Source organism: Macrobrachium rosenbergii, chromosome 53 (assembly GCF_040412425.1).
Source record: "Macrobrachium rosenbergii isolate ZJJX-2024 chromosome 53, ASM4041242v1, whole genome shotgun sequence".
NCBI classification, from domain to species: Eukaryota; Metazoa; Arthropoda; class Malacostraca; order Decapoda; family Palaemonidae; genus Macrobrachium; species Macrobrachium rosenbergii.
This window is the reverse complement of record NC_089793.1, coordinates 43,936,523-43,951,841: the sequence shown is the minus strand read 5'-3', so window position 1 is coordinate 43,951,841 and position 15,319 is coordinate 43,936,523. Positions and strand designations below refer to the sequence as shown.

The 15,319-nt window shown below is 40.6% G+C and overlaps 1 protein-coding gene across 1 annotated transcript in view; it reads right to left on the bottom strand.

Annotated features, from left to right (window-relative positions):
* Positions 1-2,323: 2,323 nt before the first annotated feature.
* The window catches only part of LOC136834421 (glycosyltransferase 25 family member), a 62,769-nt gene continuing 49,773 nt past the window's right edge, over positions 2,324-15,319 (bottom strand). The window contains exons 4-5 of the mRNA XM_067097001.1: positions 4,463-4,686; positions 2,324-3,408 (exon numbers count right to left, since the gene is read on the bottom strand). Coding sequence (XP_066953102.1) covers positions 3,393-3,408; positions 4,463-4,686 — 240 coding nt within the window. The 3' untranslated portion in view covers positions 2,324-3,392. The remainder of the gene's footprint in view (positions 3,409-4,462; positions 4,687-15,319) is intronic.

Sequence of the window (15,319 nt, the reverse complement as noted above, 5' to 3'; positions counted from 1 at the left end):
ATGAAAAATTTTAAAAGTAATTTGTATTTTTCAGTTTAGGTATAAAAACAAGAGTCTTTCATTTAGGAATATCCTTCAGTGCAAACTGGAAGTGGCCATTGAACTTGGTAACAAGTTGGCTTAACTGGTGGTGAAGGGGTTGAGTGGGGGATTACCCATTACTCACTGTAACCAAGCTTTATTACCTTTGACCTTGAGAACAAAGTAGGTACTTGAGTTTGAAGCTACGATAAATGGCTCTAGTTTGTATTACTAGGAAAAACACAAATTACTTGTACAAGTACTTTAAAAATGTGTAGTTTGTTCCCGTGGGAACACATACCATTGCCTTTTATGTACAAGATTTTGTTGTTAGGTGGGGAGGTTGTCTCCTCTCCATCAACTGACTGGAAGTTATTAACCTCCTATTAAGTATGGCATAGGGATGTAAGAGCAGTAGGGACAAAGTACTGAGCATGCTCAGTACTACTCTTGCCAATCAAGCTGAGAGTGAACGGGCCACCAATGGGCAGCTGAACATTGCTGCCTCCCAAAGACTGGAAAGAGCACTCACTGGAAATCTTATGGACTTCTTGTGAGAGGCCTATGGAAAGAATGTAATAATTTCCTTTTTTGTTTGAGATGGTAAGAATGACAGAAAATGTATCATGGACATGGAAATGGCATTAAAATTTTTGAGACGGGAATTGGAAATGACGAAAATGTATCATGGAAATGGAAATAAAATTTTTGAGATGAGAATTGGAAATGAAAGAGGGTGAGAATAAAAGGTTATAAAAGGAGAATGAAGAATTACAGATGTATGGTGTGGAAGTGTATGCCACAAAAGATGTGAAATTACTCAGGGATAACATTAGTGTAGTGAGTAGGGTGGCAAGCAATCTTAGTATGAGATGGAATAATCAGGATGTGTTTGTGGTGGATGGATCTATAGAACATTGTGCGGTAAAGAAAGTGGCATGAGTATTTGATGGAGTGATAGACATGGAAGATCAAAGACTTTATTTGTAAGTGAATACAAATGTGTGAAAGATTTGGAGAGGTATGCTAGCTGGGGACAGGCTGGGAGTGATGAACACTGTTGTAAAAGTTGGCAATATAAGGGATGTTGGGCTATCATATGATGACTGGTGAAGTTTAGCAAGGTAAAAAGGAGTATTAAAAGTTGACTGAAAGAATTAATTTGAATGATAATTTGAGCAAAAGGGAGAAACACAGAGTGTACAGTATGCTGTGGAAGAGAGGAAGACTTTTTGATCAGGAGGAGTGAGGATTTTTGAGCAGTTCATTTGCCTGAGTTTCAAATAGTTTTGAATGATACCCAAATATATAAAAAAAAAAACATCACATCCTGCTGCCTGTTGCAAGAGAGATTACAAGAGTAGTGTGAGGAGTCAGAGTAGGGGGTGACTGAGTACAGTGAAAGTCCATTGGATAATCTGATTGTACCTGCGCTAAAATCAGACGGAAGTTTACAAATGTGTATTGATTACAGAAAAGTGACAGAGGTCACTAGAGAGAGATGTTTCCAATATGTGTTGGTTTAATAAACCTTATTTGGTGGATGGGTGTTATCAGATGCATATTTCCAAAGAAAGCAAACCTTTAACTGGGAAAAGAATCTACCAACTCAAAAATTTTAAGTTTTGGATTAGCAAATGTGCCTGTTGCCTTCTTGGAGAATGCATTTGAGAGACAGAGAGAGGCTGTAAAGGATGTTGAAGTGATGTATCTAGATGATACAGGGCTTGGAGTTTTTACGGGTGCTAGTGGTTACATGATGGGTGAATGTTTGGTGCATGATCAATTTGTGAATGGAGTTGAGCAAAAGCAGGTGACTGCTAAAGTTTTCAAAACTTTTAGTGTGGCAGAACAAAAGTATTCTATGACTGAATACGAATAGCTGTACAGCATTAAGGTTTTGTTTGAAATCACAAAGACCATTCGTATGTGGAGTGGAGTTTGAACTGAAAACAGATCAGCCAATAGAATATCTACAGCAAATGTGAAACATTGACAATAGGCTTGCAAGGACAATCAAATAGTTGAGTGCTTTTGATTATGTGGCACATTATGTGCCAGGTGAAAAGAAAAAAAAAAAGACTGCTGACATGATGAGAAAATGTGGGGAGAAGGTGCAAAAGGAGGAAGGAAGATGAAGACCCCTACTCTTGTGGCAGTGCCCAGGAGGGTAAGCAATGGGGGTAATGATAAAGGAAATACGAATTTGCAGGTAGAAAAGAAAAAGACAAAGAATGCCAGGCAATGGCAGACTAAGACTGAATGCAAGTGAGGGTATGAGTGATAATGAGTCAACGAAAGGTTTATTTTTTTTGTTTTGCCTCTCATTATTATTTTGCACTAATTATGTCTTCTTTTCAAGGGTTGTGGAATGACTGTTGCACCCTCTGCCAGCACCAAAGTTAAATCATGTGGTACTTTGAAGATCTCTTGTGCAATTTTATTTGGCCTTAAATGAACTTGGATTTGGTAATTTTACCATGTAGTAAGGATATGCCAGTTACTGAAGAAGAAATGTGTACAATATATGGCTCGAAGCCCATTGTTAGAACTGTGTATACAGTCTAAATTACATTGACTAAGGGATTCAACAACTCAATGTTTGCTCCCTGCTGTCACATTAGACCTGATTTACCTATGTGAAACCATTCAGATGCCTATTAAGCATTAAAAAAGAAATTCACCTTAGCAGTCAATGGGAGTACAGCAAGACATCCTCACTCGATGAGTGAGTGGGATGTGGGGGTATTTCACCCCTTCATCCCCCTTAACCATCAATTTACCCATCTTGTTACAAAATTCAAAGGTTGTTTCCATCTCACACTGAATGATATGCCTACATAAAAGGCGATGGTTTGTATTCCTTCATGGTTTGTATTCCTGAAGGAATATATAGACAGATTTCACAATAATGCTTCATATTGTGACACCGGCACAAAGAAGGCTAAGATTAAAATGAAATAAATCAACAGACCCTTCTTTAGAAGGAACTGAATTGTCATACAAACTATACATACATCTATAGTATAACTGACTTGCTTGGCAAAAATTGTATTCAAAATACTGTTTGTAACACAGAAACTGCAAAATAAACCTAATCCCAATCCCACCAGGTTTTAAAAATGCACTTAACATCAAGAAACAAACACATCAATTGAACAAAATTCATCGGCATATCACACTTCAGAATATAAAACCTTTGACTTGCTGATCATCACGAAAAATTATACTCAAATGTAAGTCTGAACATCAACATGGCAATAGAAATCTTAGGCACAGCCTATTTTTCCTAAGCTACAACTATTTTTGTACTTACTTTCAAAACGCTAAACTTATCATTGCGTCCTCTTAACCCTGATAATGGAAGTACTTCAATATTGTGCATTCCTGAATGTAGAGTTCAATATTAGTATACAAAGTAAGTGGGTAACAATATTAAAAATGGAATTACACAATCTTTATACACTTCTAAAATTCATGTTTTAAATAAACTACAGAAAACTGTCCCTAAAAAGTAAAGGGGTGGAGTTATTGCAAAGCAGTTGAAATTCTAACTGATGTACTAAAGACATGAAATTGGCAAAACATGATTAGAATGAAAGAAAAGATACATAAATTTTCCCAAAAGGTACTGAGCAACTGGCAAGGAGTACCTGCTCAACTGAATTGTCTACTGAAATGGTACAAAGAAAAAGAATCACTACGGATATGGTTAGGCTATGAAGCATCAGTTCAGTAAAAAAATAATAAAATTGTATACAGTATGCCTACTAAATATTTACGGCTGTTATCATAACTCATTCATTTTGAAGAATCTCCTCATATTTACCTATGAAAAAAAAAAAATTGAGACATGTTTATCAAGAAATCATTTCAGCCATAATTTACCTTGGGAAAGTTTTTAGTATTAAAGTCTTGTAAACAATTACTTTTTAAACACCAAAAAAACAGAATAAATGCAATGATCCATTAAATTTGTACCATAGCCCAAATAATATCAAATTAAGCTTTATAGAAATGTACCTATAGACAGTTCTTCACTGAAAGAAGCATGGTATCTGAAAAAGATTTTTGATAGTGACAACATCTTTCTTACTCTTCAGTGGCTTTTTCTGGTGCAAGGGAGTCCAATCTAGCTTTTCAAAATGATTACAAATAAATTTATATTTGTATTCCAAAAATATTCTATAATGTAAAGTTCAAACCTTAAGTAACAATAACAACAAATTTCCATTTCTGCAGGATTTACTCTACAACAGATTTTTTATTACAGTACTTAAGGCTCAAATCTTTGTGCAACCATTATTACTGTGAAATGACCTGCATTGAAGATGTATTTTCTGGAAACATTAATTCACCATCATAACAATTAACAGCTCACTTTGATACTTTGAAAAAAATAAGAAACAGGCAATCTTCTTAGTAATGTACTTATGCTTACAGTTCATCCTTGCTGAGTCCACTCAATCCCAGATCTAATTCCAAGCCTTTACCATCTAGGTTGGGCTCTACAGAGCCTGCTGGATCATAATCGTTGATAATTGGTGATGTCTCTGTGTCACTGATGTAGCCAACTTCCCCTGTGTAATGAGTGGGGTACACCAAAAGTGGAGCTGCCGAAAATGCCTTTAAATTCCGGTTAGGGAAGTTTGCTTTCCAGTCAGTCTGTAAACAAATCATAAATTACTTCATGACATTTTTATTTTCACAGCCTCCACTGTCTACAGTATGCCTACACAGAACTCTCCAGACAGTGCTAAAGGTTTGCTGCAGTGTTCTTTTTGCTGCAATTACATTGCTTTCTGTCTTTCACTTTCAAGTCTATTAAAGTATTGCTTTCTGTCTTTCACTTTCAAGTCTATTAAAGTGACTCAGTTACCTTGTTAAATTAATTCCTAATAATACTATAACACCATCATAGCTCTTTAGCCATTACTGAAGGTACACTATTTTCACTATAGTGCAGAATATTACTTATAAATCCTTTATTAATATACTCAGCTATACTACTACAGTACTGTACTGCTATGATGGCTCCATTGAGCATCAATGCTTATGCTTATGGTCTGTGTGTGGGTGTGTGTGTGTGTACAATATGCTGTCTAATACTCCTCCCCTCACCATCTAAATGATCTGTTTTGTAAGTATAGTTATATAGATAAACGTGATGTTACTTTGTCATTCATTTTCATATTTTCCATGCTATAAAATCAGACTGGAAAATAAAATTAAAACAATTAGTGAATATTTTAGATATTGTACAGTATGCTCTATCATCCAAAAACACTTTACAGTAATATCATTTCAAATACATCTTACATTACCCTTAAAAAAAAGAGAGAGAGAGAGAGAGAGAGAGAGAGAATCACAAACCTGTTATGCTCATTCTGGGACCCACCCCAGAATGAGCTTGACAGGTACAGTAGTACACATAAGTACACTGTAAATAATTTTTATCATAAAAATCTGTATTTAGTCACGAACACAATATAAAAAAATACAGTAATTTGTGAATAAATACTTTAGTGTTGCCCCACAAAAAAAAGTTAATTGGTGATAATTTTAGAGATACGGCCCATAGAACAAATTAGTGAAAGTTCCTAAGGAAAAGTGAAAGATATGTTCCACAAAAATCCGTGACAAAATGAAGTGCAGAAGAGCGAAGCTTGAAAACGCAGGGCAGCGCTGTATGCCCACTTTCTGACTTAATGAATCGAATGAAATGGTGTTCTTGGACACCTTGTCCCTACTGTTACTAACAAACAATCTTCAAAACTGACCTGATGATGAGTCCTGTGCAGGTGATGCCAAAAAATTCTCACTTGGCACAATGACACCTTGTCTAATCCTCATGTGGGGAGAGGGGATCAAATAGCTTACATGTTATGGACTGTTGTGTTCCAAGTTTCTGCCACAAATTCAGGTACAAACAAGAACAACAGAGATCTCCAACCCACAGTGTGCCACACCAGGGAAGTGAGACAGTAAAGCTTGCCCACTCTCTTTGCTTATGGTAATTACGGTTAGCAGAATGACAGCCTTGGGCATGACACTCCTGCATAAGCCTCCCTCAGAGGCTCTTACAGCTCCTGATGGAGACTACAAAGCACAGAAGTTGCATCCTACTGCAGAGGCCTGAGTCTGCAGGGCAGACAAAACTGCTGAAAGCTCCAAAGGCATTGGAGACCTAACCCAGTTAGAGAGGTCTATGCTCTTCCGCACAAACGGAAAGGAACTTGTTTCAGAGGAGGCTGTCTAAGAAGCCAGTGATGTGCTGAAAAGTGACTTCAACCGAAGATATACAGTCGTCCCTTGCTATATCGTGGTTCACTCATCACGGTCTCAGTGCATAGCGGATTTTTAAAATTTATTAATATATCTAAATTTGTATCGCGGATTTTTTGTTATATCACAGGATTTTGCTATGCTGTATTTATTATTTTTATAAGCATTTTCTAGCTGAAAATTTTTATTTTTGTAGTAAAAAAAAGCATTTTCTAGCTTAAAATTTTTATTTTTGTAGTAAAATAAGCATTTTCTAGCCTAAAAAATTGAAAACAATATTTACTTCTCTACTTCTGTATGCAGATAAACTGTTCATTTTTTCATTGTTTTCCATGATTCAATAAATATTTGAGAAATCCTTGTGCTGATCTTCTTTACATAATGCAGTGAATTTGGAATAGAAATAAAATACGTAGCATACAGCAGACGAGTAGCTAAACACTCGCAAGTATGGAAAATGCAGTAAGGCTGGTTCTGCTGGAGCTAGTCTGCCCATGTTGAGAAGAGACCGTAAAAACGTTACTGTATGTACGTAGAAGCAGTAACAATTCACATAAAGAAAATAAAAGAAGGGAATTTCACCATAAATTTACCATAATGACACATATAAAAACAATAAAATGCAATACAGTAACCATAAGCGAACGAATCTTACTTGAGCGAGCGTTTGGGACTGGCTGGCTGAGAGAGATGGTAGAGAGGAGAGGGAGGGGATGGTGGTGGGTAATTGGGTGAGGGATGGGGGTCAGCTCCCACTGCTTTCCAGCTGGGCTCAGAATATTTTTCTCTTTCACTACTTCTCGGCCGTTTCTTTCACTTACACTCGATTCACCCAAAAGCTTCTTTTTGTTACAGTATTTAAATACCTATCAAGTAAAACTTGCTTTTTACAATTTTTGAGCACTGTAAAAGTAACTCAGCTCCATAATAAACACACTGGCACCTCGTTCAGCTTCTGCGCACCTTGGATTGTTTGTTTACATGATTTCTTTAAGAAAAGTTATTTGATTTTGCTTTCCTTTTCTTACTTGCATTCTTTACTTATTACTTGTTTGCAAAATCCTCATGTTTATTGGATTATAATTTTAAATATGACATTTTATGATATATGACATTTTATGATAAAATAAAGTTTTATATATACTTACCAAGTGAATACATTGCGATAGTTCAAAATTTTGAAATTCAAGGGTCGTGCTATTTTGTTTGGTTAGGTGACTAACCCTGCCCACTTCTGGGGTAAGAGAGGAACAACTAGCAAAAGGATTCAATTTGTTGATGCCATAATGTTCATGTGAGGGGAGGAGGGAGGGCTCCAATCATGTAATTACTTGGTAAGTATATATAAAACTTTATTTTATCATAAAAATGTCATTTTTATATAAGTAACTTACCAAATAATTACAGTGCTGATTCCCACATTGACAGGAGGTGAGATGCATGAACAAATCTATCCCAAACATTAGTAACGGTAATGAGTTTGACAATAGAAAAGATTGCCAGCATTAAAAATGCCTGTTGTTTCCTTACCTGATAAGGGAGCTGCTGCAGGAAGGTACTGCCTCTATTGGCACTCTCCTTATCGTATACAGTAGTGACGTGGCAGTATAGCCAAGGCTCGCCTACTATATTAGTGGGTACCTTGTAGCAAGGATGATTCCAATTGCTGACAAAGGTAATAATGTTGCCCCTGCCCAGGGCACAATATGGAAAACACGACAATGAAATAAACATCACCTAATACCATAAAGAGTTAAAAAACCACTGCCCCACCACGAAGGACTGGAGGGCACTCTGGTACACTGTACTCCCAGGCTCCCTTAAAAAATTCAACAACCTCAAATCAACGCGAAGAAAGAAAGGAAGAAATGCTCCCTATGCTTCTTCCCCCAAAACCATGCCAGCCACCGAAAATGGACCAACAGTACTGCAATTATTGTAAACTTTCAATTTCCTTCAAATGATGTGCTACAAAGACCAACTTACATTTCCAAAAAGTCGCTTGCAATGTAAAGGAGAGAGACAAATTACGCCTGAATGCCAATGAAATGGCTACAGCTCTAATTTCATGAGCCTTCACTTTACACAATGGAAAAACCTCATCTCCAACCAAAGAATGGGGTTCCGAGATGAGGTCTCTAGGGAAGATTGCCAGGGCATTCTTTGAAAGTGACCGAGAAGGATTCTTAACAGAACACCATAAGGCATTTGAAGGACCAAGAATCTTCTTTTTTCCGTGAAGATAAAACCTTAGAGCTCTCACAGGATACAATACTCTCTCTTCCTCGTTTGGGCCTACAATTTCAGACAAACTTTTAACTGTAAAGGAACAAGGCCACGGATAGGAAATGGACTCGTTCTTGGCTAGAAATCCCAAAGAGAAGGAACAGACAGCATTCTCTTGGGAGAGGCCCACTCTTTTGTCTATTGCATGGACCTCACTAATTTGTTTTGCAGTTGCTAAAGCGACTAGAAAAAGTCTAGTCTAGTTGGATCTCTTAAGAAACCAAATGCATAGCCTCAAATTGGGGCCCAGACAACCATTTACGAACCACGTTCACGTTCCATGGCACTACTGCTACCTCTTTCTGTCTCATGGTGTCAAACAATCTAATTAGATCAGATAAATCCTGATTAGAGGAAAGGTCCACTCCCCTGTGTCTGAAGACAGCTTAACATGCCCTATAACCCTTGATTGTCGAGGATGACAGGTTTCTATCAGTCTTAAGATATAGCAGAAAGTCCTCTATTTCAGCTATAGATGTCTGAGAAGATGGCACACTGTGCTTTCTGCACCATTCTCTAAAAATTGTCCACTTATCAGAGGGCTGCCGCCTGCATTTGGCAATAGCTTGCAAAGCCTATCTTGAAAACCCCTTCTTTCTAAGAAGTTTCCTGATAGTTTGTAGCCTGTCAGGGCCAGAGTAGACAACCCCTGATGAAAGTGCCAGAAGTGGGGTTTTTTAGCAGATGAGGTTTTTGAAATAGCAGCCTCAGAAAGTCTGTGAGGAGGTCGAGAAGGTCTAGGAACCATGCCTTTGTTGGCCAAAAGGGAGCCACTAAGACCATTAACAGATTCTGGTGAGTCTCGAATTTGTTGATCACCTGTCTTATCACACTGAAAGGGGGAAAAGCATAAAGGTGACTGTTTGACCGGTCTTGAACCATGGCATCGGTTGCCCACTCTAAAGAATCCGAAACTGGCGAACAAAACGGGGAGACAACGGTTTCTGGAAGTCGCGAACAGGTCTATGACTGGAGTCCCCAATAACTTCCAAAGATCTGAGCAAACCTGAGGATCCAGAGCCCACTCTGTGGGTAACACTTGTTTCTGGTGGCTTAATTCATCCACCGGAATGTTGAGCTTCCCTTGAATGAAGAACATAAGAAGCTTGACTTGAAATTGCTCTGCCCAAAGCGGAAGATCCCTTGCTGTCTCGTAAAGGGAGAACGAATGTGTCCCCCCTTGGTTTTGATATATGACAGGGCAGTCGTACTGTCTTGAGTGCACTGTGATCTTTATTGTTGCACACTTCTTCTTTGAAAAACTGTAACCCCAGACGAACTGCCTTCAATTCCTTGACATTTATATGCCAATCGCTTTGTTCTGGGGACCAGGTCCCTGAAATTTCCTTGCTCCCCAACCTAGGTTCGACACGTCTGAGAAGAAGTCTAGGTTGGGGTTTAACGGAAGAAGGGATTTCCCTTACGACAACCTTCCTTCTAAGCTCCACCATCACAGATCCTCTTTGATCTCTGGAGTCACTTGGAACACGAAAGAGTCTGGGTATTTTTTCCTGTTCAGTTGATTCTTAAAAAGAATTGGAGCGGTCTCATATGGAGCCTCCCCAGAAGTACGACTTGTTCTATGGACGATAACGTCCCCGGAAGACTCATCTATTTGTTGGCGGAGCATTGGTCCAGAAGAAAAAATCTGCGTACTATCCTGAGGCAAGACTCTATTCTCTTCAGTTAGGGAAAAACCTGAAAACTCTGAGAGTCTATTATCATCCCTAAATAAAGAATCTGTTGTGATGGAATCCACTGAGACTACTGAAAGTTGATCATCAATCCCAGCTCCTGGGCTAGGAGAAGTCTTTTGAAGGTCCTCCGAACATTCTTCCTTTGATTGGGCCCAAAGTAGCCAATCATCCAAGTAAAGGAAGATCTTGATTCCCATCAGATGGAGCCATTTCGCTAGGGGAGCGAGAACTCTGGTAAACACTTCTGGCACCGTCAATAACCTGAAACATAGAGCGCGGAACTGGAACACTTTGTTCCTAAACACGAACCTCAGAAACTTCCTTGATTCCCGATGTATTGGAATGTGGAAGTATGTGTCCTGCATATCTATTGATGTCATCCAGTCTCCCTGGCAAATGGATGACATGATGCTTCGATTTGTTTCCATCTTGAATTCTGTCTTTCGTATGAAGACACTCAATGCACTGACGTCCAGGACGGGCCTCCAGCCCCCTGAAGCTTTGGGCACCACAGAAAGACGATTGTAGAACCCCAGGGAGTCCACATTCTCTACTAATTCTATCGCCCCTTCTTGAGAAGCGGCACTTCCTCTGAGAGGGCCAAAGACTTCTTCGAGCCTTTGGAGTAAGCAACAGTGTTATTGGAAAGCTGCTTAAAGGTGACTTTTCTTTGAAGGGGATAGAATAGCCTTCCCTTAGTATGCTGACAATCCAGGGCTTTGGCACCCCCCCCCCTCTCTCCACTACTCCCAGAGAAGGAGCCTGGCTCCTACAGAAGTTTGGAGGACGAAATTCTCACTTGTGAGAGACAGAACGGACTGAGGATCTCTTAATGGCTCTGGAGACGAACCTGCTGGAAGAACGGGATCTAGAAAAAGATCTTTGTCTGCTGCCACAACAGGGCTGAGTCTGCAGCAGGGACACTGTCCTGGAGGCATGAGCGGGCATCTCTTTAGGTTGCCTAGAGGACTGGACAAGAAGATCTTGCGTACTCGTCTTCCGAAGATCCGAAGAAATCTCCAAACTGTAGCCTGCAGGAACAGGTGATGACGATCCAGTGGAGAAAACAGAAGGGCCGACTTCTGTGAGGGTCACTCCCTTAGAGGTGTAGGAACACCACAGTTCTCTCTTTTTTAAGACTCCCACTGCGTAAAGGGAAGCTAACTCCTGGGAACCAACCCTGATCCCTTTATCGATACACGAGAGTACCCCCAGCCAATCGGAGGCACTATCTTCAGGAATAGCAGAGCAGCCCTTAAGCTTACGGGCTAGAGAGTCCACCGCCCAATATAGAAAACTCAAAACTTCAAACACCTTGAACAAGTTTTTGAGATGTGAGAGCTATGTCAAACTGAACATGATCTCTGCTGAAGCAAAGGCAGATCTACGAGAGGAATCGATCAGCCTGGGGAAGTCCCCCCTGGGAGGAGGCAGAAACTCCCAGATAACAAGCTTCCCCAGTGGCATAAGAGAGCTGTCTCCTCTTAGACAGTCTAGAAGGAGGGAAGCTGAAGATGGCTCTACCTTGTTCCCTCTACTCTGCTAGCCATCCGTCAGTATTACTGAAGGCTTTCTTAGCAGAAGAAGAAAGCACTAACTTGGGCAGTCTCGAAGAATCGGACGACCAAGACTCCATAAGAAAAGCAGATGCGGGCGAAGAAGGAGCTGCAGGCAAAAAAGAAATTCAGGAAGGTAGCAAGAAGATACCTTAGCAGCGATGCATAAGCTGAAGGATGAGCGTCTTGAGCAATAACCTCTTCTTCCTCGTCAAAGGATACAGGAGACAAAGCTAAGTCAATAGGTTGGGGGGTCGACGGAGCCTTCTTTAACAGGCTCAAAATACTGTCTAGCTTGCTCTGAATCAGGTCTACCATGGAGGGCACTTGCTTGCTAGAAGAGGATAGAGCCTGAAGTGCGGGAGTCTGAGGCACAGAAGAGCCTGAAGTGCGAGAGTCTGAGGCACAGAGGAGCCTGAAGTGCGAGAGTCTGAGGCACAGAAGAGCCTGAAGCGCGAGAGTCTGAGGCACAAAAGAATCCCCAGCTGCTCATGAAACATCAACAGCAGTGGGAGTCAAAGTGTCGGCGGCAGAAGCACAGTGAATGGGAGTTCAGGCACCAAAGGGAACTCAGGCGGCAGTGGGCACTTCATCTTAGATGGCGATCCATGAATCATTGAGTGGATGGGCAAAGGTGGGTGCTCTGGCACTCTATGACACTCGAGAGAAGATGGCTCTCTGACACAGCAGCACGAGAAGGAGCCAACAAGCCTTGAGACGATTTCGGGCGCTCAGAAGAAACCGGGCATTTGGCAATAAAGGGAGCTTCTGACACTGCAGGGTGCTCAGGAGCCAGAGGTGTCTCAGGTGCATGAGGATGCTCAGAAGAAGACGTTTTAGACAAAGAGTGCTTACAAGAAGCAGGATGCTTGGAAGCCACACTCTGACTCTCTACCAATGAAGGAACAGAAGAAAAATGCTCCGGACTGTCCTAGTGACCGCAAGACAGAAAAGGGCTGCAAACAGGCTCTCTGAATTTCTTACAAGGCACTGGAGGAGACCGCGATACATCACCAGCAAGCTTTTTCTAAGGGTGTGATTCATCCGCAAAATGTCATTGGTACCTGGGAGAAGAATCATTAGAGCTAGATGAAAGATGATACACATCCAAGGATTCCAGTGGCGCTTGGCTGCAACCTGGGATTCAGCAATAGGTTCAACCGAGGGGGTGACTACCCATGGGCAGACCCCACTCATCTCCCTTAGGCTAACAGTTTGACTCCTCCAAGGTTTAGGGGATAATGACATCGACCTTTGCCTAAGAGAATTGGCAGGATGGGCAGGCACCTCCTCCACCAACACATCACTAACACTAGGCACAATTGGTTGCTCCACCAACACTGCACTGGCACTAGGCACTACAAGGTGCTGCAAATCACTCATATTGTCCATAAGGACCTTAACCGATGAGGCTAATTGAGCAACAGATTCTATAATCAATTCGAACCTTCTATCCATTTTCCACTCGAGGCTGGCAAAGGTCTTGGGTTCAGAAGCAAGAGAGCCAAGTAAAGGAGTGGGTTGCACAGGAGAACTGGGTACGGGATCAACAGCAATAATGGGAACGTCAATTGCGACGTTAGCATTATCAATATCATGATCAACAGGAGATCCCTGACTAGCTAAAGACTTACTAATCCATCTGGCCGTTGTTTTTCTCTTTTTCTCTGGCAAGTTTATTTAAATTAGATCTTAAAGTCTTCCACTCCTTACTGTCCCAGTCTAGACATTCATTACATCGTAAGTCTACTGAACAAACTTGTCCCCTACAATCCGTGCAGATAGAATGGAGATCGTAAGATTCCTTAGTCAAACGCGTATTGCAGTCTGACATTTAACAAACAAGTCAACTAATATCACAATCAGTAAACAAGGAAAAGTCGAATTAATGAAAGTCACAATAAAGGGCAAAAAACCAGTCTAACTCTATTTAATAATGCCAAAAGGCTATCAAAGCAAGAATACTACACCAAACACGATGAGAAATCAATAGGAAAGACAAATTCCAAAATCAGAGCTGCTGCTAAAAGCTGGTGTACAGCCATTAGCTGGCAGAAACAAAACAAATCCTTTTGCTAGTTGTTCCTCTCTTACCCTGAAAGTGGGCAGGGTTAATCACCTAGCCAAACAAAATAGCACAACCCCAGAATTTCAGAATTTTAGCTGCCAGTTAATAGAAGCTATACCAATGTAATTACTTGCTAAGTTACTTACATAAAGTCTGTTGTTTGCCAACAGTAAGTTGATGTGCCGTGGCATAATTAATCTCCTCACACTAAAGATCCAAGTGTAAAAAATGTGTCAACAATCATACATGTGTGAGGGATTGTTTTCACATCTGCCAGGTGCTGATTCTCTCTCTCTCTCTCTCTCTCTCTCTCTCTCTCTCTCTCTCTCTCTCTCTCTCTCTCTCTCTCTAACATGCACGCACACAGACACACACACTATTGATTCCTTTGATTACCCTTGCAAAATGTGAATAAAATTGATTTTATCACCCTTTTCCAGCCTGCCACGAATCATTTTCACCAAACAGTTTATAATTTCTTTGTTAAAATTACCTAGGTTTAAGAGTATAGAAAGTGTAAGTGCAAAAGAAGTGTTTATAAGAGTGAGGGAAAGGTTAATAAAAGTGTGAGAAAGGTTTATAAGAGCGTGGGGAGGGTTTGAAAAGCCTTAAAATATATACGGATACAATAAATAATAAAGTAAATGTACAGTTGCTACTTCATGGATTTTCGCTTAATACAGGGGGGTTCTAGAACCTAACCCCTGCGATAGATGAGGGATAACTGTACTTCTTTCATAACATGAATAAGAGTGTCCACTAGTCTGGCACACAACTACTAGAGACTTGCATGCAGTAACTGACTGACATCTTGATTGCACTGGGGGAAAGGCCTCTCTCACAATGCTGCTGGATGGTCTCAAGCTGTGAAGCCCAAGTGACTCCACAGACTGGTAGTAGCTCATCAGACTGAGCTGTCAAAACAGTGTGGACAATGGGGTTATTTCTCACGTGTTGCCAAGAAGGTCCAACAGACAAGATACACTTTTAGCTTTTGGGCCAAATGAGGCTCCACTAGGGTCATCCTCAAACTGGCACGACCAACACTCAATGGACCACTTGGAGAACCACTCAATGGCCCACTTGGAAAACCAAGCTGAAATTGGGGAAAGACACAGAAGTTGAAGTTGTCCCATGGTCGCTGAATAGCATTTTACACCATGGATCTGTTCTATGACTGAAATAGCTTCTTTGCCATATGCAGTTTCCTACAGTCTAGCGTGCGTCTGGTTGACAGCTCAACAAAGTGGCAAACTGCCCATTCATGCACCTGCTTTGCCAATTGGCAAAGGGCAAGAGCCTATTTTCCCTTGCCTGTTGACATTGGGCACCATGGCTGTGTTAATGCTTATCAGGACTACTGAGTGATACATCAATTGATCCCAAAATGCCTGCAGTGCTTGAGG